This window comes from Talpa europaea, assembly GCF_964194135.1.
Source record: "Talpa europaea genome assembly, chromosome: 2".
Lineage (NCBI taxonomy): Eukaryota > Metazoa > Chordata > Mammalia > Eulipotyphla > Talpidae > Talpa > Talpa europaea.
The window spans coordinates 23,703,863-23,729,888 of NC_140068.1; the positions used below are offsets into that span (position 1 = coordinate 23,703,863).

Here is a 26,026-nt window from a genome sequence, read left to right on the forward strand (position 1 = left end):
AATAAAATAAATAAAAAAAATAAAAATAAAGTCATTGATTCTCTAAGACCTTACAGTCACTTTCCTAATTCATAAATCAACCCATTTCTTGCTCTCAGGAGAAATAACCCAGGTGTACTTGGGCAGGAAGTTGGTTATTTACTTTTCTATGCAAAAGTTGGAAAAATGGAAGAAAGATTATTTTACCAGCTGGAAAGCAATCCTCTCCCACCATTACAAATAATCTTTTTAAAAATTCTAGAGTACACGACAATCATACTCTAAAAAAAGAATTAAATCATATCAACAGAGAAGCCATCATATTGAAGAGTAATATTTGTATTCACATTTACACTGGTATGAAATTTTGTGAGGTAAGTGGATTACTTACAGTATATTATTCTCAATGGTGAGTTTATTCTAATTTATATCATCTGAGTTGCAAACATGTGTCTTCTTTGCAGCCTTCCATATCTTTGCTTGAGAAAAGGTGGCAGGCTATTTTAGCTCAGTCAGCTATGCAATAGTATATATTTTAAAAAGCTAGTACAAAACAGAACAGTAGAAAAACACCTTCCTAAAAAAAAAAAAAGAATGTATAAATGCAATTAGTCTGTTTTATGAAAATAAAACCAAGGACATTGAATCCCCCAAGTGGAATGTATTTACTCCACAGTGGCTTCATGTGTAGATGATACAGCAGCAGTCTTGGGGGTACTTGCTCTCCATACTTTGTTGTTCAACCATCGTGGTGGGGGATGCTGGGAAACTGAAAATAGCAATTCTCGCACCTGAATCTCATTAGCACTTAGTCCTTAATACCTGATTCTTGAAAAGGGGAGAATCAGAACTCAACAAGGAGCAAAGTATCCCATTCTGCAATTAGTGTCATTATCTCAAAAACCTTTAACATTCTACACATAGAAAGAGGCTATTTCAGGTATTTGAGTCACTGATGAACTTACCTCCAAATAGTCAAGTCTTAATGATTTTGTTAAAATCACTTATCTAGGGCTTTTGATGGAAAAAGCAAACCAGTGATGAAACATAGACGCTATTACAGGAAGAGAAAGTGCCCAATAGTATGTAAAATGTGTAGGAACTGAGTCATATGTAATTTTTTTTAATTTATTCACTTCTAAATTTTAGTTCCTGGAATCCCTCTTTCCTAACTGACTCACAATCTATTTTGGGATAAACCTGCCAGTACTTCAACCTTTCAGTATATATTAAAATTCATACTGAAAAGTGAGAGAGAAATGGAATAATCATATAATACTAACTAAGGAGCCTCACACACTGGTCTGTGCTAACATTGGACTTTGGCCTCTGTAGGGTAAGGAAAAAAATGTCAGGCTTTTCTGCTCTCCTGCCATCAGGATAGATGATGGATCCTTGCGATCCTGAATGCATGCCTGATGGCGGGCACCTGGAGTAGGGTGTGGGCATAGGTAGATGGGATTCACCTGGGCTGAGACTGCTTTTAAGGGCGGTGTCACGGGGACCCCAGTAGCAGCCTAGCAGAAGCCGAGAGAGAAACAGAGAAGGCTGGAGAGCCCAGATAGAGTGAAGGCTTGGTGGGGGCTGGGAGGCCTGCCAGCCTCCCGGCCCCCCAGTACCCCTGCCTGCTGTGTACCTGGTAAACCCCAATAAAAGCCTGCAAAAAGCCACTGAGGGCTTTAGGACTCTGACTCCTCTTTTACCCGGTCTGCTGGATCAGACAACCCGCAGTGTCCTGTCCTGCCCATTACAGCCTCCAACTTGAGACTGACATAAATGGTCTGTGTTTTGAAATTATGTTTCCAATGCTGTGGGAAAATGAATTGATTAGAAATACCTAGTTCATAGTTTGACTCTGGATCTTGTTCTCTATTTGAAATATTTTTTCAACCGCCTGTCAAAATTTCTATAATTTTTTACAATGAATTTTATTTATTTTTAAGCAACTATTTTCTTTTTTCTAAAAGGATTTAGAGCTATATTTTCATCTTGACCTTAGTTATTTTCTCCCCCTTTTGTTTACTAAGTTCAGTTAATTTGGATTCAGAATTTATGTTAACTCTCAGACTTTAAGATGCTCCCCCATGACCTGAATCTTAGGCCTAGAAGGGTCATAAAAGATGACTAGCATGTCCCTCACCTTCAAGTTGATGCCATATAAAGATTGTTTCTCATGGGTCTTGAAACAATTGCAAAACCTCCACCTGCATTCTATTTGACATTTAAATACATTTACTGTCTAACCCAAACCCCATATTTCAAACCCTGACTGTTTCCCCTTGTATTCTACTCAATGTGGATGGGCAACCATTTTCTTGTAAAAAGCTCTCTATATTCTTAAAGAATGTATTCAATTCCCATCTGTAAAGGGCAGGAACAGACACAGTGCAGGTTTTCTGATCCCATGCAGACCGGGTAAAGGAGGAGTCAGAGTCCTCAGTGGTTTTTTTGCAGGTCTTTTATTGGGATTACCAGGTACACAGCAGGCGGGGGTGCTGGGGGGCTGAGAGGCTGGCAGTCCTCCCAGCCCCCAGCAAGTCTTCACTCTATCTGGGCTCTCCGGCCTTCTCTCGGCTTTTCTTTTGGCTTCTGCTACTTCTTTCTCGGCTTCTCTTTCAGCTTCTGCTGGCGTCCCTGTGACGCCGCCCTTAAAAGCCCAGTCTTAGCCCAGCTGAATCCCATCTACCTATGCCCACACCCTACTCCAGGTGCCCGCCATCAGGCATGCATTCAGGACCGCAAGGATCCGTCATCTATACTGATGGCGGGAGGGCAGAAAAGCCTGACATTTTTCCTTACCCTACACCATCTGACCCTCTTTTCAAGAAAAATAATTAATTGTCCCATTTATCTTTCCTCATTGGTTTTATTTTCTAATACTTGAGTAATTTTTGCCATCTTTGTGGTTGTATTCTAAATCAGTTCCAAGTTCTCTCATTAGTCTTCAAATGTGGATTCCAGAAGCTTCCTTTTCAAAAACAATGCTAAGTTGAGATTAATTAAAAAGTCACATCATGCTTTTTTTTACATCTATGTATTTTTATACTGGTCTTCTGAAGAGTCCTATAATTATAAAATTTTTTGTTTAGATAGATTTGAATTTGTTTTTAATGAAATTAATTAGTTTCAGATAAGGGTATGTATTTAAAATAGGCATGTTAATGCAACAATGATGCATATGTAAGATTAAGAACATTTATGGAAATCTTAACTACAGCTAAAATAGTTTCATTGTTTCTCTATTTGATTTTTGTTTCTAATATTTTTTCCCCTGTTTCTTGGATGTATTTTTCAGTAAATACCTGGATTAAAAAAAAAAAAGAAAGATTAAGAAGCTAGCAGCATGGTATACTAGATACCAGTACAATCACTGCTCTAATTTAGTTTGGCATCAGTGTAATTAGTGATTATGAATAAATTAAAAGCCTATAGGAATGTTTTGGGTTATTTCTGTATAAATTATATCTAAATCCCAGGTTGATTGTTTTCCTTTTTTAATTGGAAAACAAATTGAAAATTATTACAATCTCTGCAACCAATTTGCAGTGCTTTAATCCTTCTGAATCTTTCAGGCCTTCAGAAAGGGTAACCTTGTTTGGCGTATTCAGAAATGGTCTTTGGAAAGTTCAGCAAAGTGCTTCCCTGGCATGTGGATTTTTCATTTACCTTGAGAGATAGCTAGGTTCATGTGGGAAAGTAGGCAATGGAAACAAGGATTGATACCCATGGAACTTTGTGGAAAATTATCCCAGGGAAATTTTGACATTCCCAATATCCCAAAATGAATCTGTCAAGGATTAGTACTACAGAAACTTATCTTTGCACAAGTCAACAATATCAAAGTAACATTGAAGATTGGAGGTAAACTACACATTCATGCAATTTCATCAATAATTTTAAGTGAAAGAAGTATGGGGTGATAGTTTCAAAGCGCATATCATTTATTCATTTTCTTTTTTACAGTAACTTTTTAAAAGGACCTTTTGTAATCATTAAAACATTCATTAGGGGCCTCCCTGGTGGCGCAAGGGGTTATGCACCACACTATGAAGCAATCTGCAGCCTCTGCAGCACGACTTTGATCCCCGGCTGGCCAGGGAGCTACACACATGGTGAAGCAGACCTCTCCTGTCTCACCCACTGCTCCTCCGAGCAGTGTATTTCAGTCAAGTCTGTCTGTTCTGTTCCCCACTTTGTCTCTGGTGAATCTTCTCACCTCGCACATCTCTGGCCTATACCCCAGCTCTTGTATGCATAAATAAATAAATTCATCATCACTTGATTTCCTGGATATGGGTAAAGCTGTTCTGTTTGCATTAAGAAAGAGGGGAGAGAGAGAATTTTATAGATCATTTTTTTAAAGATTTATTTATTTATGCATACAAGAGCTGGGGTGCAGGCCAGAGATGTGGGGTGGGTGGGGGCGGTGAGGATTCACCAGAGACAGAGTGGGGAACAGAACAGACTGACTGAAACACACTGCTGAGGGGAGTAGCGGGCGAGGCAGGAGAGGTCTGCCTCACCATGTGGGTTTCTCCCTGGCTGGCCAGGGATCGAACTCATGCTGCAGAGGCTGCAGATTGTTTCATAGTGCGGTGCTTAATCCCTTGTGCCACCAGGGAGGCCCTGCCAGATCATTTTTAAACTATGAAGATGATATAAAGATATTACTGAAATGTGAAAAAATAAGAAACAGAAGGAAGACATTCATAATCCCATTACACTGAAGTAGGAAGCATTGCTTTATGCTTTGATTTATCTCTTCCTATATACAATTACAACATAATTTTATATTGTGATTTCTTTTATTTAACATAATTTGGGTAACATTTCTTCACATCTGAAGAACACTTAAAAGACACCATGTGAGGGCCTCTCCGGTGGCGCAGCGGTTGAGTGCTGGGCTGTGTAGCTGCCCGCAGCTTCTGAAGCACCGGTTCAATCCCCAGCCACTGGGCGAGGGTTCCACATGGCGCGCCGTGCGAGGGTCTCTCCTGCTGCCCGTTGCTCCCCTCAGCAGTGTACTTCTTGCTCTGCTCTCCCCTCTGGCTCTGGTGAATTCTCTCATCCTCCCGCGCTTCTGACTATACCCAGTGCTTGTATAAATAAATAAAATTAAATCTTTAAAAAAAAAAAAAAGACACCACATGAATAATGGCCTTGCTGTTCTTTATTCAGTCCTTTCCCATTGAAGTTTCTGCTGCTTCCAGTGTTTTGTAATTATGACTAATGTCAAGTTGGCTTTGTGCATATAGATTTATGAATTATTTAAGATAAACTACTGAAAGTGAGATAAATGGGATCAAAGTATTAGGCATCTTAAAGCACTTAAAGTATAATAGCCTTCAGAAAATGTTTTAAAAATTAAAATACAATGAACAATGTATGAGAATACCAGCTTTAACAAAACTTTGCCAACCTTGAATATTACCATTTAGAAAATTAGTTCTGTATATTATTTCGAATATAATTTTCTTCTAACTAGGCACTATCATTGCTAACCCCATCATTTTACATGGGGAAAAGAGGCAAAGATATATTATTTAAACTTTATGTGCAAAGCATTTTCCACTTATGAGCTTGGATTGTTTGAAGAGTGTAATGAATCAGCAGTGTGGTGTCTTTGCAGTTAAGATCTGCCTCAATAATCTGTGAGGCTGATTTTCCATAGTATCAAGGGCTGAAGTCTAACTCTTGTTGAGGAGATTATGTAATTTGTTGTGTTCTGAGGTTTGTCCTCTAGCCCTCCTCAGCATAACACTGTAAGGTCAAGCCTTGCTAATTATCACATCAGCTCTTAAGCCTTGAACTAAATGCTTTTTTGCATATAGCTGTTTTTGTGACTTTAATTGGAAAACAAAGGAATTACAAATACTCTAAGCAAGTCTCTTCCTCTTCTTTTTACTATTTCCCTCTTTCTGACCCTGAGATTTCATTCTTGCTATTCTCTACAAAGAAGAAAGCGCGCGTGCACGCGCGCGCACACACACGTATATCATTCCAGACATACATTTGTATTTATGCATGAGCATTTTCTGGAAGATAACCAGGAGAAACTGTTGCTGATGGTTACTGGGATATGGAACTGGAGACAAGTCTTTTCCAAATGTTTTATCTGATAATCAGGAATTACCTTTCCCTTCAATAATCAATTTAGTTAAAAACAGATCACTCATGAATGTCCAGAAATGATATTCTTCCATTTCTTTTAAGCAATTAAGTATACATGACCAATATAAATGAAACTGTCACTTTTGTGCGGTTGTAGAGTAAATGTTACAAAATGGGATGACTTCAGCAGATGTTTAGCTAACAGAATGTTCAGATTCATTCTACTTTATATATACTTGTGTGCCACAAGCTTACTCTTATTAGGTTAAAAAAAATATTCCATGGGAAGGATATGGAGGTTTGGGAATCAAATCAAGGTAACTAACAAGCAAGTATATATGAGATAAAGCCTTGCCATAAATCTGCGCCCTGGTGTCTTTCTTCTGCTCCAGTGATTTGTAGCAACCAACCACAGCAGATACAAGACTTGAATTGTGATTCTTTTTTATAAGCAGCATTTATAACTCCCAAGGGAAACCCTGGGATACATTGAAAATAAGGTAATATAAGCAATCACCTGTATCTGTTTACTTAGGCTACACTTCTGGTTTTGAGCAGAACTGAGTAGTGAGGATATATAAAAGTTAAACCATGGTTTATCATGTATTTAACAATTCATTTTATTGATAGACTGCTTAGCAACTGCTAGTTGCTAAGACACTGGAAATTCAGGACAGTGTCCTTCTAAGGGGCTTACAGTCTAAAATATCTAAGTTATAAACAAGCTATAGAAAGTCTGTCTTATTTGGGAAGTATATATTTCTATGCCATTTCTGCTCCCTTACTCTTCCTTTGTATTTTTATTTTCTGGAAGTAGCGATTAGTTCCTCATAAATTTTGAACCATGGTTTTGTGAAAAGTATCCCATTTTATCATCTTTATTTTTCTCACAACAAACTAATAATTAAAATGGCAATATATTTTACACTATCTGGGAAGAAAATGAACCCTAATGCTATCTAGAATGAATTCCATTCATTCTTCCTTTTAAACAGGTTAATTAGAACTAAGTCTTCAAGTTAAAAGGAATGAAATTAAAATTAAAAATAAGATTTATTAATATACTCGTTCATTATATTCATAATAGTTATAATTTAAGTTATTTGATTTCAAATACGTACATATTTTGAGGTAGAGTGGTATAGTGATGAAAAACCTGGGCTTGATAGCTGCCTTTATCTTTTCCAAGATACCTCAGTTTCCTTATCTGTATGGAATGATAGTAATACCCTCTATATAGGATGCTGTGAGCATAACGAGAGTTAATGAATGAAGTTCAGAGGGCAGGACACATCTCCTTCTGGCTTCTGGGCATAGTCATTTGCCCTAGTCAGTTGCAGCTTGTTTAAATCCCGACAAGGTCTTCCCACAGTGTCACTGCTTTTCTGTTCTGGGTGAGTGAAGAGCCCTTTATGGCCATCTTCTGGGTAGCTACCAGACTGTTTCAAAGAGACATATGCTCCAGAACCAGGGACAGGATTGGGGGTTGACTCTTCAAGATAGCCAATGAGCTGGGAGCGAAGGTTGGAGGGCAGATTAAAAACTCCACAAAGACTTTCAACCATTTTTAGGTTGGGTAATGACTGTTTTCCAGAGTTTTAACAAATTTCATTCTGTCAGTTTCAGCTTACTTTGGGGTGTTTCCATCTGGGGAAGGAAGCGTGGAGTTGCCTATTCTGCCATTGTGCTGTTGTCCCCTCCCTTTTAAAGATTAACTTGTTCATTCTTCCCCTACCCCAAGAAAGAACAATAAGAGTGTTTAGAAGTTTCTCGAAGGATTAACTAAGTAATGACATAATAAATGTGCCCTGGCCATTGTAAACACTCCATGAAAGTATTTTGAGTAATTATCATAATGAAATACTGTGTGATTTAAAGCTAGCACCATTCATTTCTCAGCAGCAATCTCTTGTCTTTAAATATCTGGAATAGCTATTCGATCTTGACCAAACTCTGGGTCCACAATTTTATTCCATAAAAATTATAGGATCTCTTATAAGGAATGATAAAATACATACCCAATTCCTATAAATATTTCTTATAACCCATTGAAAAAAATAGAAAAAGAAATACAGACAGAAAACAAAGACAAAAGTAAAGCGGCATATGGAAAATACCTGAAAAGGGAACAACTAATACAGGATTTTCTTGGACTATGCACAAACTCACGTTGTTATTCTGCTTACTTCCCAGAAGCTAAGAGTTCCAGTTTTCTGGCTAGGATCAGAACCTGCACCTCTTAAAATTGAAACTTAGTACATAGTAAAATTATCCACTTCTCCACATGTTATATAGATGTTTTCCATTCCCTGGATATTCTCCCACTTATTTCTCCATGGGTCTAATGACCTACCCACTAAATACCAAAGAGATGTTGGATAAAGAATCATTGTCAAGATGTATGATTAACTTGGCTAAATGCTAACTCAGTTTCGCAATGAAAACCTTCCATCTCTGCCATTCAAAACTTTGCAAAAGATGTATTCATGGTGTTTTTACTAATGCAAAAAAATGCACTTCGTATTTGTCAGGTATTCTTTTCAACATGTGTTTCATATCAGAAACAAGAAAGGTCAAATGAAATCCTAAAAAAAATGTTGGCCAAATCTGCTGTGAGTGAGTCTTCCAGCACATCTGGGAACCTCTGTAAAAAATTAACTCAACATCCTGGACTCATGGGGGATGGCCAGATTATTAACTGGTTTTGCAGGAGTACCTTATGCAAGCCAAGGCACATAGAAATATTTTTAGACCTGTAGACCATTAAACACTGTACAGTTAGCTTACTGCTTGAGAAAAACAGCAGATATTTAAATGATAGTGTCTATTTTCACTCACAGAATTAAAAAGAAGCCATGCATTAATTGGCATTTGCATTTGACAATTTAAACTTCATGGCTAAAGTGTTCTTGGAAGATTTGATATCAGAATTTTTTTCTGTTAGAAGAAAATTAAGCAGTAAGAATTATAGTATAGAGCAAATTATAATCACATAGGCTTTCAATCTGATATATCTTCTATATAGGGGAGCAGTAAGACATTACTACTAGAACCTCACATCAAAATCAGATCCATCTTTGTATTTTTTGTAACCTCTTGCCAAATATCTTTATAAAGGTAAGTTGAAGAGGAAAATATTATGGAGTATATTGTCAATGGCAATGAAAGATACTCAAAACATTTCTCATTTCCCCATAAAGTCTAAGAGTAGAGGTTTGTCCATTATTTAATTTAGGTATAGAAATCATTGTTAACTTATGTATAGAAGCCATTCCTTACATTACCCTTATTCTGTAAAATGACCCTGAAGTACCTATACATAATTTATTTCCTGTACTGAGGATAAATACCACTTACATACATATTAATTCTGCTTGGAAGAAGTTGGTTTAAGTATGGTTAGAGATCCCTGGTCATCTTAAAAAATGCAGTGGTACCCAAGTTCCCTCTCCCTTCTCTTGGGTCCTGGCACTGGTATTTATTTTTTAAGTTCTTCATCGTAATGTGAAGCCATGACTAGGAATCTCTGAAAAGAAATAATCTTGGATCATGGAAAGAAAAATCTGGTCATAGACTAGCTGTGGCCAAATTCAAATGATTTATTGAATTGAGCCTGAATCTATGCAAACAGTTTTGAAGATTACCTTTTCACAACTATATATTGTGTTACAGTCATAAACAACAATTTGATGTATGAAAACAGTTCATCATTAATATTTTTCCAATGAATGTATTTGGTAGCAGAGTAAAGCCTAAACCCACATATTTATGCAAAAAAAAAATAGGATTGAATGACAACATCAGGATCTTAACATCAGACCAGATCCCCAATTTACTAATAGGTTGGGAAGCAGTTTCAGCCTCCATTCTAAGTCATGGTGCTCCTTTTGATAAGTTTGATTGTATGATCATGGATTATGATAACCTCTACCAATAATTGAACCCTACAAGGAGCTAATGAAGCCCTAATTTTAATCCTAACTCCAACTATACCAATTTTTCCAATAAGAAAGTTAAGGTTAAGGGCCTCCCCTGGTGGAGCAGCGGTTGAGCGCTGGGCTGTGAAGCTGCCCACAGCCTCTGCAGCGCCGGTTCGTTCCCCAGCCACCGGCAAGGGTCCCACAAAAAAAAAAAAGTTAAGGTTAAGAGAAATTATGTAGCTTCCCCAGCGCCACATATAAAACCCAATATGGCGTGTCAAATTTTATTCCAGATCTATCTGACTTCAGAGTCTAGGCACTGAACAATTATATCTGATTACACCTATTAAATGCAAAGAGGCATATTAGCACAGTAGATGTATTATAAACAACAAATAATTTCTACCTGTGTGACATTCTGTTATTCATTTTACATCTTTCAGAGTCCATTTTCCATCTATTAAATAAGGACTTGGCTGAACGAAGCCATCTGTTAAATCCATTCTACTCACAAAATACTATTATTCTGTGACATGTTGCTATGATCACTTTAACTTCCTTTGAATCCTACCAATTCAATGATGGATTCAATAAGCATGTATTTTGATCGACTTTCCTGAGGGAGGCATAGCCTACAAACACCATTCCCCAAATAATTTTTATCTGTGAATTTAATTCCATCCTGATTCCAGTCAAACTAACTCTATGTGATACCTTTGTATTTTAATTTGTGAACACAGATGTGTGATCATTGATTCTGGTGATAGTGTTGAAAAAATATGTAAGGATGAACTCAAAAATATCTAGAATGGCTCCACACTGCCTTACTTCCTTCTCCTGTCACATTATGTGTTGCTTATGAGAGCACTCATCTCTATTATCAACATTAGAAAAATGTGTTCCACAACATGTCCAGATGGTCTCCCAAGACTCCCAGCATCGGGCCTACTGTCCACTAAGTTTTCTACAAATATTTGAGTGAAATGCATTACTAAATTACTTTCAAAATTAAGAAACTATCCATGTTTTAAGAAATCAGTCTCCATTCTCAACTGACATCTTGAAATCTATCAAGACTGGAACTATAGCCCTAAATCAGTCATTGATGTTAGCTGTTACCCACTTGTCCTCACTTTCTCATTTGTAAAGCAAAGGAGGATGTGAGAAACAATTTCTTCCAGCTTGCCAAATCTCTAATTCTCTGAACTATACTAGTGGTGTGATATATAGAAAGCATCTGATTTAACAGAAATTTAACTTGGCTATTTTTACTTTATATTGACCAGAGCCTGAAATGCAAACACTGCTGTACTAGGCAGAGAAATTAAGCACAATAACTTGGGTGATAAATTATCTTCAGCAAGTCATAGTCACAAGGGCCAACCTGGAAGATAGCAAGATCAACAAGAATGAAAGTAAGATAAAGCCACAAAAAGGAAGAACATTTGTCTAGTTGCTTGAAATCAGTCTCTTCAAGAATAGCCCCTACACTCCATGTCATATGGATGTAATTGATGTTAAGCAACCAAACAAGGTTAAATCATTAGCTTCAGAGACCAAAATGATCTCTGATGAAACTCTTTAACTAATCTCTTGACCAAACTCCTGCTGTTCTTGTCCAAATTGTCATCTTTATGAGAGTGGAGGTTGGTAATAGCAGATAACCAACTGAGGGGGTGTTCACAGTAGTTAAATAGCAAGGATGGATTCTCCACCCACTGTGTGTCAACTGGAGGAATGCATCTCAGGGTTAGAGGTCAGAGAAATCCACCTGCTTACATCTGTGAGTCTAGCCTCACCAATAAGCACCCAAAGAGATCATGTTCTGGTTAGGTCAGAGATGGAACAATTGCTCCCCAAAACACTGCTGGCCCAACATATGAAAAGGCCCACATGTGTGCTGTAGGTCTACCATGCCAACTTAAGCACAGAAGACTGTTTCTTGAGCTGCCAGACACTAGACAGCTGTGACCGCATTTGGCCGCCCTCCTGATAACTAAGTTCCAAAGCTCTGAAATATTTTGGATTCCTTCATCTTCCCTCATTTCCAGTCAATCATTCATCAAATCATTCCAGCTGCCCTTCACATTTTCATAGTTCCCATGCTCATCACCTCTCATTGACTTTGCTCTGATGGTTGGTACAGCTGTCTCCTAATCTCGGCTTTGGTCTTTACTAATTCTGGTCTTCCTTACAAACTGCCAAGTCTCCTACATTACCTGAATAAAGAATGCATTGATAGTCAAAGCCTTTCACCATCTGACTTCTCCTAGTTTCTAATCACTTCTCTCATTAAATTGATCAACCAACAGTTGCCTAACACACCTTGGAAAGTTTTGCTCCCACGCCTCTGAGTGTATTGTCTTGCCCCCATGTATGCCTTTCTGCTGCCTGCCTACCAATCCCAATGCTGCCAGTATTTTAAAACCTGTTCAAGTCCTACCTCCTCCTTAAAGTCTTGCTTAACTGCTTTGCCCACAATTTTGCTTCCTACTCTAAATGCTGACAGAATTTAAAAGCTCTACCACATTGTTCTTACTGGGTATAGAGGTACTTAATCTCAGATTCCATGTTACTCTGGATGTCCTGCTCTCAAATCAGAATATAAAGTTCTAGAAATCAGCAAGTATGCTTTATGTCCTGCTAACAACAGGAGTAGTATCTTGGACTTAAATGTTCAATATATATTTTTTGGGTGTAATAAACTTATCTGAAAGAAACAATCAAGGAAGATATTTCTTCCTCTTGGATAAAAAGAACGGAATTCAAAATTAGTATTTACAGGATGGCTTTACATTCTATGATACAGTCCAGGAGACACTTTCCAAAGGCTCATGAAAGCAGTATGAGAAAGAAAATTTTACTGCCCTATATATAAAGTACTCTAGCTTACTTGGAAAATCATGTAGCCTAAGATGAGAAAGAACTAATATCCCTTGCTATCAAGAGATAAGCATTTTGGGCCTCCTGGTCTCAGCATTATGAAGCTATTGGCAGCCACTGCAGCCGAGTTCGATCCCCACCATGGAGCTATCCACATGGTGCAGTAGACCTCTCTGGCTCGCCCGCTGCTCCCCTCAGAAGTGTATTTTAGTAGATCTGCCTGTTCTGCTCCCCACTCTGTCTCTGGTGAATCCTCTCACTACCCCACCTCCCCCTCACCTCTGGCCTACATCCTAGCACTTGTATGCATAAATAAATAATACAAATCTTTTTTTAAAAAAGAGAGATAAGCATTTTGAAATTTTCTGTTGTATTTTAGGAAGAGCTGATGACTTTAACATAGGCTACTAAAGTGATCTATGGAAAGTCATATATAAATTTTTATAAAGAAGTCTAAAGTAAATTAAAGAGAAATCTATATGTTTTGGTTTATTTTTCCTATGTAGCCATCACAGAGGATTTTAAAATAATTTTTAAATTATTGATATATTTATGAATATGTATTTTGGGAAGAGATAGAATGGAGGATGATGACCATAACTGTGCTCTTTAGCGATCTTACTCATATTCTGTCTTTTTTTTTTTAAAGATTTATTTATTTATTTATTTATTTATTTATTTATTTATTTATTTATTTATACAAGCACTGGGTACAGTCAGAAGCCTGGAAGGGTGAGAGAATTCACCAGAGCCAGAGCGGGCAACAGAACAGGCAGACTGACAAAATACACTGCTGAGGGGAGCAGTGGGTGGCAGAAGAGGTCTGGACGCCATGTGCGACCCTCCCCGCTGTGGCCGGGGATTGAACCAGCGCTGCAGAGGCTGCAGGCAGCTTCACAGCCCAGCGCTCAACCGCTGCGCCACTGGGGAGGCCCCTCATATTCTGTCTTGCAATTAATTGCAGTAATTTTATAGAATTAGGACTTTGGTTCATTTCTCATGTTAGTAGAATTTTTAATAATGTATTCCCAGGTTCAGTCCCTAGAGCAAGTCCAAAATTTTAAAACATCTGTCATCTTCTCAAATGTGTTATAATGATAAACCTTATTTTCTAATACCCAGATCTTTCTTTCCTTATTCAAGCACCCCTGTTCTTTTAATGTTCTAATGCTTACTTTTGTGTATGCTTGAAATATTCTTTAATAAAATGTTTTAAGACTCCATAATGCTGTCCTGCTATTCTTGTTACATCATCATCCTTTAATTCCTCTCACCTCATACTTCTCAGGTGCATATCCTATTGAATATTCTTTCCCAGGTAAGGCAAGAATAAAGGAACCCAGTAAGGACTCAGCCAGGAGTCAAACTGGAGGTGCTGATCACTTACTCAGCTTCAGACTTCCTTCCAATCCAATCCACAGGGGTCTTGTGAAGGCTTGTAGGGTTGACATCTAATAACGAATTTTCTCACTGCTGTGAAGCACCTAAAACTACAAAACTTGATTATAGTTATCGGGCATTGCTTATAAACTGCTGCAGTATATGTAGTTATTAATGGGTTTGTATAAACTTGTGCTGAAAATATACTATCTGAGCTCAAAAGATAAGTTGTCATAAGTACTTTGCTGCTAGAGAATCATAAAGAATAGCATATTACACTTGCTTGATAATAACACAAAGAGCAGGAAGGAATTCTTGATGACCGTGAACTTGATTTTTTTTTTTAAAAAGGTGTTCGAGTCATTCATAAGTAAATAAAATTTGGGGGAGTGCATTTGTTTGACAAATACCACAAGGACGCAAGGTAATCACAGTTTAATGCAGAAAGAGTTCTCCTACATGGCAATTTTCCAAATGGAGCTATAGTTATAAAATCAATTAGCCCCCCTTGTAATAAAAACAGATATAAAAAAGTGACTAAATAACAGAACATTCTTTACTTTCATAGTATGATAAATGTATGGATTCTTGGTGGCTTTTTATTCACTCACATCTGGAAAGAGTACTTGTCCTCCTCAAGAGTTGTGCCTCAGGGCCTCCCTGGTGGCGCAAAGGTTTACGACACAATCTACGAAGATGTCCACAGCCTCTGCAGCATGAGTTCTATCCCCTGACCTACCAGGGAGCAACCCACATGGCGAGCAGACCTCTCCTGTCTTGCCCCCTGCTCCCCTCAGCAGTGTGCTTCCGTCTGTCTGCCTGTTCTGTTCCCCACTCTGACTCTGGTGAATCCTCTCACCCCCTGCATCTGTGACCTGTGCCACAGCTCTTGTATGCATAAATAAATAAATCTTTAAAAAAAAAAAGAGTTGTGCCTCAAAACCTAGTCTTTACTCCAAGGGCATCATCTAGTCTTGGTTTAGGAACTACTATGGAATTAGCTCCCTTGACAGAGAGGCTGTCTTCTGAAACAAAGTGACCTCAGTAAAGAGATTTACAAACATTTCACTAGGAATAATAGGAGGGAAGAAGATCAATGAACTGGGATGGAAAAGTAAAGTGAGACATAATAGCTAGTTTCCAATTTTCATGGTATTATTTAATGAAAGAGAGTAGCTTTCTTCTATGTAATTTGAGAGTGAGCTAGAACCAGTGAGGAAAGTCTCAAGGATCCAGATTTCGGTTAACTTACAAAAAAATTTTGCAATAACTGGAGTAATACTATAGTGGAATAGGTAATTCTATAGTGGAATAGGTAATTAATATGAAGACTGCGTGGTGGTGTTTGAGGCTGTTTCTCAGTGCTGCTGAAAATGTCATCCATGGGGTGGAACCAGTCTTCATGTTTTTTTTCTTGAGAGTTTCATTTCAATGGCCTTTTTTTTAACCACAGTTTTAATTCATGCTTCCTATAAATTAAAAACATTAACTTACCAGAAAATTCCATTCATAAAATACAGAGCTCTTATTTATGAATCAAACATTCTATCTGATAAATGAAAAGACATAGGGAGATGGAGTTTTCACTGCAGTGAGAACACTTAACATGAAATTTTTGAGTGTGCAGTAATGTCAACTATAGGCACAATGTTCTTCAGCAAATCTCTAGAACTTGTTTGACTGAAACTTTATACTCATTGAACAAAAACACCTCCTTATTTCCTCCTTCCCTTGCCCCTGGCAATCACTATTCTACTCTTGTTTGTGTCTTCTAGCTTTTGACTTTAGCTACCTCTTATAAGTGGCATATGTCCTTCTAATTACAACTAATTTCACTTAGTATAATGTCCTCAGGATGCATACATGTTGTAGCATATGGCAGGGTTTCCTTTTTTTTTTTAAAGATTTATTTATTTATGCATACAAGAACTGGGGTACAAGCCAGAGGTGTGGGGGGTGAGAGGATTCAACAGAGACAGAGTGGGGAACAGAACAGGTGGATCTACTGAAATACACTGCTGAGGGGAGCAGCAGGCGAGACAGGAGAAGTCTGCTGCACCACGTGGGTAGCTCCCTGGCTGGCCAGGGATGAAACTCATGCTGCAGAGGCTGCATATAGCTTCACAGTGCTGTGCTTAGCCCCCTGTGCCACCAGTGAGGCCCTGGGTTTCCTTTTTTTTAAGTCACAATGTATATATATGCCACATTTTACTTAGCCATTCATTTGTCTATAGACATTTAGAGTATTTCCACATCTTGGCTGTTATAAATAATGCTTCAATGAATATGGGGTGCAAATAACTCTACAAAGTCCTGGATTTTATGCATTCTTAAATATTAGTTCATGGCAGGAGGAAGAATTGCTTGTGTCAGGTTATAAATTGATGGACTGCTTCCTTCATCAGTAGTCTTGCTATGGAAAAGAAAAGTCAGTGTAGCTTAAATTATACTTAGTGACATTCTTAAGTACTTTGACCATCACTACAATGGAATAAATTTATCCATAAACAGTAAAAACTTCACAGTGATCAAATTATCGTACTACAAAATATGTATAAATGGAATGTCCTTTTGAACGTTAAGATTTATATTTCCTTGGTTGAGAAAATGTTTGAAAGTTACATGTCACAATAGTGTATACTTGAAATAAAAAAGAATCACTGCTAGTGGACAGAACATCAGCCCCTAGGTGCTTACCCAGCCCTGAGTCCTGGTACTGAAAACGCAGCAGGCCTAGAGTCTCAAACCATTCATTTTGCCCAGGTCTGAAGGATTTCCAAGGATTCAGGACTTCAGTGACAAAACCAGTAGGCCTGGACAAACCTGGATGGCTTGTTACCCAAACAGGACTCAGATGCACCCTATGTATTTGTGTCAGCCTTGGAATTTTGCCTTTAGGGCCATAGGCCTGAGCCAGCTGAAACAGAGAAAACTTTTTTACATCACTTCTTTTCTCCTTATGTTTTCAAGGTGAAAGAGCCATGTAATCATGCCAACATCTTGACCAAGCCTGATCCAAGAGCCTTCTGGACTAATGATGATTCAGGTACTATTGGGGACATATACGCTGGTCCTACAATGTACTGGGTGCATTCTATACTAAGCCCTCCACATAGGCAAGGTTTGCGGGAAATTTTTGGTTATGCTGTTTGTTTATGCCTAGTCCATCACTTGAATATTCTTCACAACAATTTTTTGTTTATCAGCACAAGGCCCTTTGTGGTATCTTCCTTTTCATTTCCTAAAGCATGTTTTATAGATCAGGTGCAACTTTATAGATTATGAAGTGTATCTGAGTGTTGGGGGGCGGGGAACTAGAAGAATGAGTCTACTTGTGATGGAAGACAGAAGAAAAGGTTGAGTTGAGCAAGTACCCTGGTTTGTGTTTTTCTTCCAGGAGAAAGAAGGGATTAGAACACCAAGGGTGAGTCACACTTGGGGATGCTTAGTGGAAGGCACACATGACTACATTATTGACCCAAGAGTATAGATCTAGTAAGAATCGGAGAAATACCACTGTCTGAGATCAAATGTGCTTCAGGTTGTGTAATTAAAATTTACATTCAGACAAAGAGTGAGGTACATTGTTATAGGAAATAGAAGACGTCTTTTTATTCTTTTTCAAAAATACCTTGAACCATAGGCTAATTGTATGAAGTAAAGACACTGGGAAGACACTAAAAAGGAAGGTTAAGTAGAAGGAGCTAAAAGAATTAAGAGACTGATTCCTGAGCTTTCACCTTTGTTAATTAAATAGAGTCCAATTAAATGGAGAACTAATGATGAGAGCTAATATTCGTATTAGGCCTCACAGCCTTACAAAGTGCATTCACAAAAATCTAGGTGCTGGCAGCAACCCTGTGAATTGGGAGGCCTCTTGCTGTCCCTGTGTGAAAGATGAGATCAGAAGCTGAAAGGGCCTCACTGGCAGAGCCAGAGCTCACAATCAGAAAACAGCAGCCTGGAGCAGGATGGAAAGCCTGGTGCCCAGTTCTATATCACACTTCCCAGGAAGAGAAGCTCTCCTGTGAGAAGCAGCTTGGACTAAATCTGTGCTTTCATCTTTTCTTCATAAAAGAGAACCAGAGATGAAGCCTATTAGCAGAATTGGGTTGTTGAGGAGGAGAGTGAAAAATTCTCTGATGCCTTTTTTTCAAAGACTGGCTTATGGTCTAGACTTATTATCAATTTCATCTGTCAAAAAATTGTTCTGTCTTATTTTTTGTCTTTTGAAGAAAGATGAAAATACATGACAGTGAATTGGCTGATTTATGCCATTTATTGTGGTCCATTAGTAGTACAACAACAAAATATACAAGCCATTCACTGGTCAATATTGCCTTTAAGATACATAACACAGATGCTGTGAAGAAGCAGTATAGAACAAAACATTGTGATTAAAAAATAAATGACTCTTGAAGTGATGGAAAGAGAATGGAATAGGAAGGAAATCTGTACCGGGCGAGTCTAGAAAAGGAAGCCTAAGTGCTTTTAGGAGCTGGAGAAATTATGTTATAAGAAAAACTAATGCAAAACATCTTGAGAAATGGTAATAGGATTACTTTCAGAAACACTCACGTTAAAACTTTTTTTATTATTTTTGTGTCATCAATGGAGTTACAATCACATGCCTCCTGAAGCCACTCATCTAGTGAAGATCCTCTCCAGTGATTAATTCCTAGACTCGGGGCCATGTCTGAAGATTTTGCTGGTGGGGAAAGAGGCTGTTCAATCAATCACTGAGGCACAGATATTAAAATCCCTACTATGACAGTGGAATTATCTTTTGCTTTTAATTCAGTGAATTTTGTGAGGCACATTTTGAACCTCTAATATTAAGCATATACACTTTGATAATTGTTATGGTTTCCTGATGAGTCGATCATTGCAAAATTCCCTTTATCTCCATTAAAAGTCTCTATTCCAAGTCTATTTCTTCTAATATTCATAGAGCCAAGCAGCCTTTTTATGCCTTCTCTGCACATGATGTATATTTTTCTTCCATTTACTTTGCCATGTATTATCATTTAAAGTGTTTCTTTTATAGAACTCACGTAGCTAGGTTTTCTTCTTAAATTCTATCTAACAATCTCTGTTTTTCATTTGGAATGTTCAGACCCCACATCTTAATGGAATTATTGACCTGGTTATTTATAACTGTACCATCTTAGTATTTGTTTTTCTCATAGTCCTTTCTTTTCTTTGTTTGCCTATTCTTCCTTTTGTAACTTCTCTAGGATTATTTGAGTACTTTTTAGACCTCAGTATTAATATATCTATTGATTTAGAGGTTTAATAAATTTTAAATTTGCATATACCATTGCAGACAACTTTAACCAATAAGTCCATTTTTTCCTGTCCCTCCTCCTATCCTTTACATTGTCATGCGCACTGCTTCTATATAACATGTGATCCCTACAATTCAATGTATTTGAAGAAAAAGCATCTTTTATATTTACCCAGGTATTTACCATTTCTGGTGTTCTTCATTTCTTCCTGCAGATCCAAGTTTCCCTCTTGGGTTATCTCTCTTTGGCATGAAAAAATTCCTTCCTATAACGCAGTGATTCTTCTGGCAATATCACATAGTTTTCCTTTATTTTCATGATATGCCCTTACAAAATGAAAATGTTTTTATTTCATTCTGGAAGGACACTTTTGCTAGATACAAAATTCTGGGTGGTTTTTCTAAAACTGCTTTTAACATGTTGCCCATGATCTTTCGCCCCCTGTAATTTATGATGAGAAGTCAGCTGTGTCTAATTATTACTACCCTGCATGTAACATATTATCTTTTGCTGAATGTTTTGGTTTTTTTTTCCCCAGTCCATGGTATTTATCAGTTTGAGCATCTAAACTGGAATCTATGTTGTTTAAGATGTAGCTCCCTCAGGTTTAGGAAGTAAAACATTCTTTTAATCTATTAGCAGTTTTCTTAGAATTCAAATGTAACTAATGCAGTTGTTTCCTCAGTGGCTTCTACATTGCCAGGCCCCCTTTTCTACTCCAGTATATCATCACTTTAAACCTTTTCATAAAAGCTTTCAACTCTTTTAAGTTCCAAGATAGCTAAAGTGACTCATCCTTCTGCAGCAAACAAATGCATGAGCCTATAAACATTTTCTTTAGAAAAACAATATTCTAGTTTTTATTTTTGTAACTTTTACCAATTCCTGAAATAATTGTGATTAAATGGTTACATCATTTCCTATGGAAAATATATTTCAGTGAATGGAATATTTCCACTCAAAGTCAGCCATCATCAGGTAGTAGTTTAGTTATGTAATTTAATCTGTAGTTTCTTGACATATAGTCTAAATAGAGTTAAACATTGCGAGGTAACTGGTCCCCATCGCTCCACAGAAATAGAATTTAAATTTAAAAGAATTTTGTTTTGAAGTAAAAAATTATTTACTGTTTAGCTCACCCTGAAATCTGGTGAGATAGCCCAGGTGTTAGGGTGTCTTTTTGTGGGACGACCAGGGCTGACACACTTGGCTGTCATAGGCAGTGATTAGTAGTTAGAGAAACAAAAGTAATTTTTTTTTACATAATAGAAAAGTAGTAAATAATTCATCATAGAATAGAAATGGAAATAGAAAAAGGAAGAAAATTAATCACCCATCGTGCTACTAACCACATATTTTTCCCAGTACTTGACTCTCACACACTCCCAGTATTTGTTCTGACAATAAGCAAACAGCCTGCACAAGTTTAGTCTCTTTCCTATTATCTTTGTTTTTAGGCTTTGAAACCTGAGTTGTTTGTTTTTGCTCACCTTTGTTTTTTTAATTGCTAGTCCTGCAGTGGCCTGTATTGTCCTCTTAAATTAGAATTTCAAGGTAGAATGAGCTCCCCCACACTTTCAGAATGTGTTTTTCCCACTATGATTATTGATAATGGATAATGTTCTATACTTAGAAGAAGTCAGATGTTAAAGTGGCTCAACATAAGGTTGCTTTTGCAAAGACCATGATTTTAACTGGGCCTTCATTTTACCAGGCAATAAAACACAATTACTTGGTGTTCTCCTTGGGTTTTTACATGAAATTTCCTTTTAACATTTTGAGATTCCTTTTAACATTTTTGAGATTCTCAAAATGTCTAGATTTCTTTCAAATGAAAATTAAAGAGAAAGATTTATTATTGTGCAAATTTTTCCCAAGGAGAAATTGAATTTTCCTCAATATTTTTAGGACTATGCATTGTTTCTGTATATTTTCTAGTGATTCATCATATTTTAAAATTCAGCCCAAAAATCTGTAATGTAGAAAGCATACTAAGATAGAAAATTCATGCATATTAAGGAGCAGTAATGATTTATATACCAAATGTAGAAATGAAATGATTCATAATTTGAAGACATATGGACCACAGTAATATTTCAGTATTTTAGAGCATATATAAATTCATTACATAAACTTTAAAAAGTGAAGAAAGCATAATATTTAGATATTTTTATAAAGCAAAACACTCTCATATTTACATCTAGAAGACAGTTGCTTTATCATATCAAATGTCATAGCATTATCTAACAAAAAAGAAAAACATGATAAAATGTAAATACAATTTCCTTACACAGAAACTTTCTATCTGAAACATTCTGGCTATTGTTGACTTTGCCTCTTGCAATTAGAGAGAAAATACTTAGTAAAAGATCTCTTTTGTTCTCGTCCTATCTACAAGGGAAAAAAGAAAAACCCAACCCATTGGTATCTCAGGAATAAAAGTCATCTTTCCTACAGTGAAGAATTCCAGAGACCACATAAATGCCACCATTTCTGAGATGGAACTGGGTTCTGGAAAGTATATAAGACATAATCATACAAATTCTGTATTCTTTAGCTACTTTTGACTTCCCCTACTTCTCTAGCTCAGACTTTTCTAAATCAAACTTGGAATTGATTCCCTCCATCTTAGATCAGGTAGCCACAATCACCTCAGTTTCCTAAACCATGTCTCCTTTAGTCAAGGGACTTACGTCAGAGCTGAGCAACTAGCCATTTGGCCATGCATGTCAGAGCGCCCTGCAGCCAGTGTCAGTCATGGAAGACCAGCACATGCCTTGGAGTTTTCCAGTCTGGTGTGGCTAGTGCTGTGAACTCTGCAGTAAGTCCATCTGAGTTTGCCACCAACCTCATTGCCTACTACCAATGTGACTCAAGGCAAATGATTTCTGTCTTTTTGTCTTCCATTTCTTTTATCTGCAAAAAGAAAAATATATATTAATCCTAGATAAGAACCTTATATGGGTTAAAGAAGATAATTCAGGGGACCTCCCTGGTAGCCTAGGGGTTTACCTCTCAGCATTATTACCACTAAAGCCTGAGTTCAATCCCTGGCCAGGAAGCTAACCAATATATAATACAGCAGACCTCTGATGTCTCACCCGCTGCCCCCGCCCCAGCAGTGTATTTCAGTAAGTCTGCCTGTTCTGCTTCCCACTCTGCCTCTGGTGAATTCTCACACAACCCTGCACCTCTGGCCTACAACCCAGTGCTTCTATGCAAAAATAAAAATTAAAAAAAAAAGATAATTCAGGTAAAAGTACTTACTTAGGACTGTATCTATATATGTTAACTCTTCTTACTTGGAAAAAGAATTGTGCCATTTATACAAATCTGAACATAGATCCCATGCCCCCAACAGGGTTTAAACTATGTGTTGAAAGAAGAATACATCTTATTTAATCATTCCTGTAACTATTTCATATTTTACCAAACCTAGAACTTGCTTTTTTTCTCCCTGAACTACAAACTTCTTCATTCACTTTATTCTATTTTCTGTATCCCCAGACAAAAGACTGATAGCTTTCTGAAAATTGACATGACTGGACATAAAATCCTTAAGCTAGAATGAACCTTAGACATCACCTAGTCATCTAGATAAAATCTTGCCTTCTTAAGCAAGGATCTATAAAGCAAAAACACTTCTTAGTTTTTTCATGACTGCATTGGTTTAGAGGGTTCCAAGTGCAAGGACAGGTTGTTTCAGTGAATAGAAAAATATCATTTCAAAACTCTTGTTTGAAGATACTTAGAGTTATGTTTGTATAGCACTTGAGTCATGTTTGTTTGACAGCAAAAGTTTGTCAAATCTGATCCTACCTTGGCTACAGTTGCTGCGAGAGAGAGAGAGAGAGAGAGAGAGAGAAAGAGAGAGAGAGAGAGAAAGAGAGAGAAAGAGAGAGAGAGAATGTGTGTGTGTGAGACAATAAGGCTCAGTTTAGCTCAGCACAGAGAAGTCACCTCTCCTTGCTTTTGTGCAAATTAAGAGTTTAGCTTTCTGAAGCTCTGCAGTTCAAGCAAGATCTGTTTCTGCCTTTGTCAAACACACAATTTTCTCTTCCTCTTTATTCTGACCCAAATTACTTGTTATTTCTTCTGTTTTACTCAAGGCTAAACTGACGGTATTTCACAATGACTGATTTTTCTGATTTCTCAGGACTCTCAAAATATTTTTCACACTGTGTTTCCTTGTGCTCGTTTTACCCAAAATATTCATTTCTTGTCTAAAATCTTTTTTTCATAGTATAAAATAACATTTAATTTTGGCTAAAATGGTATACCAGGAAATTTGTCATTTAACAAGTAGAGTAAACACAACTTCATAACTTTAGCCAAGTTATATTTCTCATATTTTAATAAATCTTTCCTTAATTTGTTAGTTCACAAAAGATTAATATGGCAGTAGCTGTTTAAAATCAAGTGGATTTTAACTATGGAGAGCTGTGTGGAGATTTCTTGACCTACTAAACATAGAGCTTCCATATGATCCAGCAATTCCACTCCTAGGTATTTACCCGTGACACAGAAACATTAATTCCGAAGGGCACCTGCACCCCTATGTTTATAGCAGCACTATTTAATAGCTAAGCTATGGAAACAACCCAAATGCCCAAAAATACATGACTGGATCAAGAAGATGTGGTACATATACACAATGGAATATTACTCAGCAATCAAAAAAGATAAACACATGCAGTTTGCAGCAACATGGATGGAGCTAGAAGGGATCGTGCTCAGCTAAATAAGTCAGAAAGAAAAAGAAAAATACCGGATGGTCTCACTCATGGCAGGAATTTAGAAAACTTAAATAAGAGACCAGGAAAAAGACTAATCAATACAAAGTAAAAATCAAAATCAACAAGCAACTATAAACTAAAGACACACTATGGGGTGTGGGGGTTGGGAAGGGAGGGGCAGGGAGAGAAAGGACTAGAGTCAAAATCAGGGGGGGTGCAATTTTATGGGGTATATAACCATAATGAAAATGCATACATTGTGCAAAGATGAAAAATGATGTAAGAATTATATAAATTCCCGCGCCACTGATCTGGGCTACAGCCTGCGTCCTGGAACTGAGGGCTTTGGAACTGAGACCCGGGGCACGAAATTAGGGGGAGACTGTGGAGGCCCTCCCTGAGTGAGCAGGAACAAGGCGCCCAGGCAAGGGAGCTGGATTCAAAAGGCGCCATTCCCGCGCCACTGATCTGGGCTACAGCCCGCGTCCTGGAACTGAGGGCTTTGGAACTGAGACCCGGGGCACGAAATTAGGGGGAGACGGCGGAGGCCCTCCCTGAGTGAGCAGGAACAAGGTGCCCAGGCAGGGGAGCGGGATTCAAAAGGCGCCATTCCCGCGCCACTGATCTGGGCTACAGCCTGCTTCCTGGAACTGAGGGCTTTGGAACTGAGACCCGGGGCACGAAATTAGGGGGAGACTGCGGAGGCCCTCCCTGAGTGAGCAGGAACAAGGCGCCCAGGCAAGGGAGCTGGATTCAAAAGGCGCCATTCCCGCACCACTGATCTGGGCTACAGCCCGCGTCCTGGAACTGAGGGCTTTGGAACTGAGACCCGGGGCACGAAATTAGGGGAAGACTGCGGAGGCCCTCCCTGAGTGAGCAGGAACAAGGCGCCCAGGCAAGGGAGCTGGACTCAAAAGGCGCCATTCCCGCGCCACTGATCTGGGCTACAGCCCGCATCCTGGAACTGAGGGCTTTGGAACTGAGACCCGGGCACGAAATTAGGGGGAGACAGCGGAGGCCCATCCTGAGTGAGCAGGAACAAGGCGCCCAGGCAGGGGAGCAGGATTCAAAAGGCGCCATTCCCGCCCCACTGAACTGGGCTACAGCCCGCGTCCTGGAACTGAGGGCTTTGGAACTGAGACCCGGGGCACGAAATTAGGGGTGTGGGTTCCCCACGACGGTGGGGCACAAGGCAGACACAGCACCCCAAAGCCGTTGAGGTGTACCCTACCATCCCCGCTCTGCTCCCTGTCCCACGGGGTGGAAAATCAGCTCCCCAAGGGCTCTAGGAGAGATCTCTGGCACCACCTAGCGACTTGAAGCCAGCAGAGGCTCCTGAAGGAGCTAGTGGCCAGCTGGGGAGTTTGCCCACACCGGGCCCCTTCCGAACAAGTAGTCTGAGCCCACAGGGAGAGCGAGCACCCACAGCCGGGGCAGACCAGGTGCGCAGAAGAGTGTGCCTGAGACCAGACACGCAGGGAGTGTGTCCCACATCACCATTTTAGAACAGGGACATTTCTTCAGTAAAGACTACCTGCAGAAGGCTTCCTCAGGAGCCAGAGGTGAGCGGGGGAAGTTCGCCCACGCCAGACCCCCTCTGGCCTGCAGTCCAAGCCCAGAGGGGAGCAGGAACCCACCGCCGGGGCAGACCAGGCGCACAGGGGAGTGTGTCCCTACATCGGCATTTTAGAACAGGGACCTTTCTCCAGTAAAGACTGCTTGAAACTGA

The 26,026-nt window shown here is 38.6% G+C and overlaps 1 protein-coding gene across 1 annotated transcript in view; it reads left to right on the plus strand.

Moving 5' to 3' along the window:
- SGK1 (serum/glucocorticoid regulated kinase 1) overlaps positions 1 to 26,026 on the plus strand; it is a gene marked incomplete at both ends in the record, with an annotated part of 110,957 nt that overhangs the window by 61,539 nt on the left and 23,392 nt on the right. The window contains one exon of the mRNA XM_084257213.1: positions 17,244 to 17,319. Coding sequence (XP_084113339.1) covers positions 17,244 to 17,319 — 76 coding nt within the window. The remainder of the gene's footprint in view (positions 1 to 17,243; positions 17,320 to 26,026) is intronic.